This window comes from Bos javanicus, chromosome 10, assembly GCF_032452875.1.
Source record: "Bos javanicus breed banteng chromosome 10, ARS-OSU_banteng_1.0, whole genome shotgun sequence".
NCBI classification, from domain to species: domain Eukaryota; kingdom Metazoa; phylum Chordata; class Mammalia; order Artiodactyla; family Bovidae; genus Bos; species Bos javanicus.
This window is the reverse complement of record NC_083877.1, coordinates 25,079,136-25,081,193: the sequence shown is the minus strand read 5'-3', so window position 1 is coordinate 25,081,193 and position 2,058 is coordinate 25,079,136. Positions and strand designations below refer to the sequence as shown.

Here is a 2,058-nt window from a genome sequence, read left to right as displayed (position 1 = left end):
AGTCTCAGGCTATAAAATGAAGATACTACTACTACTAAGTCGCTTCCGTCGTGTCCGACTCTGTGCATCCCCATAGACAGCAGCCCACCAGGATCCCCCGTCCCTGGGATTCTCCAGGCAAGAACACTGGAGTGGGTTGACATTTCCTTCTCCAAAAATATGAAGATAGGTACTATCCAAAAAGCCTGAAATGTGGGAAACCTGTGTTCGATCCCTGTGTTGGGAAGACCCCCTGGAGAAGGGAACGGCTACCTACTCCAGTATTCTTGCCTGGAGAATTCCATGGACTGTATAGTCCATGGGGTCACAAAGAGTTGGACAGGACTGAGTGACTTTCACTTTGACTATCCAAAAGAGGTCATCTCCAGATGCAATTTTGGGTCTTTCTAGACCCAGTTTCTTTTGGTTACAGAAAAATATAAATGAGATTTTCCTTCCATACTTATTCCAGAGATCACCTTGGATGCAAAGAGTCAAACTTTGATGGATATTGTAATTTACATTGTAATTTTTGTGCCTTAAAAATATGCATTGCTCATCTACCATGGGCTCTTAGATTTCATGATCATTATTTTTAATATATTAGCATAGCATTATATTACATGTGATAAGTTCTGCGTACTTTTTTGTGTGAATCTATCACTTTAGTTAGAATGAGGAATCAGTCTCCTCCCATCATTGCGAGACTCTTTCTGGCACCGTTAATGAGGGAAGCAAGCTTCTTAAATGATTAATGCCTTCTTACATGCACAGCTGTGGTGACCTCTGAGAGGGTGTGTGTGTGCTCAGTTGCTAAGTCCTGTCTGACTCTTTGTGACCCCATGAACTTGTAGCCTGCCAGGCTCCTCTGTACATGGGATTTTCCAGGCAAGAATACTGGAGTGGGTTGCCATTTCCTCCTCCAGGGCATCTCCTTTTTTAAGACTCCCTACTCAGAACAAAGTACAGATGAAGTTATTAAATAACCTCAGAACTGTAGTGATTCTTCTTGGTTCACAGATTCTGACTGATGATGTCATGACACAGAAGAAAATGCAAAAGAGGCAGCCTATAATCAGCTTCCTGTGAGTGTCACACTTGAGGCAAGTGGCCTGAGACCAGCTGCATTTTGGCCATGGCTTTGCAGAGCACTCTAGAAGCAGTGTGGCTGGGTCTCCTCCTCAGCTCTCTCTGGAAGGGTGAGTAAGCCTTTTCAGCATCTGGTCTTAGAAAAATGTATGCCTTTGTTGAAATTTGTTTTCAATTTCAAAGTCACAACCTTTTTGTTTGTTTGTTTGTTTCCTGTAGTTGCAGAGAGCAAGGAGCAAGTATTTCAGTCTCCCACTGTGGTCTCTTTGGAGGGAGCTGTTGCAGAAATTTCCTGTAATCACTCTGTATCCAATGTGTATGACTTCCTCTGGTACCTTCACTTCCCAGGATTTGCTCCAAGACTCCTCATTAAGGGCTTAAAGCCTTCTCAACAGGGACGCTACAACATGACATATGAGAGGTTCTCTTCATCGCTGCTCATCCTCCAGGTGCAGCCGGCAGATGCGGGGGTTTACTATTGTGCTCTGAGGTACACAGAAGCAGGGCATCCATGAAGAGCTGAACAGAAACAAGGAGAGGTCACAGCATTTGCAGGATGTGGAAGAAAGACGAACAATAACTGTTTCCCCGCCTACTCCCAATTCAGCATCCCCCAAGCTTTTCCATTTGCACTATCAGGAAAAACATTTGAGTCCAAACACTATATATAATGGGCTTCCCTTGTAGCTCAGCTTGTAATGAGCCTGCAATGCAGGAGACCCCCGTTAGATTCCTGGGTTGGCAAGATTCCCTGAAGAAGGGTTAAGGTACCTACTCCAGTATTCTTGGGCTTCCCTGGTGGCTCAGATGGCAAAAAATCTGCCTGCAATGCAGGAGACCTGGGTTCAGTCCCTGTCCTGGTAAGATTCCCTGGAGCAGAACTCCAGTACTCTCACCTGGAAAATCCTCATGGAGCGAGGCGCCTGGAGGGTTACAGTGCATGGGGTCGCAAAGAGTTGGACACAACTGAATAAAAAAGCACCGCAGAGC

General features: G+C 45.2%; 1 gene segment (V, D, J or C); it reads left to right on the top strand.

Moving 5' to 3' along the window:
• The first annotated feature begins 795 nt into the window (after window positions 1-795).
• Window positions 796-1,778, top strand: LOC133255915 (T cell receptor alpha variable 2-like). The segment is given in 2 exon segments: window positions 796-1,178; window positions 1,288-1,778. Coding segments are annotated over 2 exon segments (360 nt in total).
• Window positions 1,779-2,058: the final 280 nt, after the last annotated feature.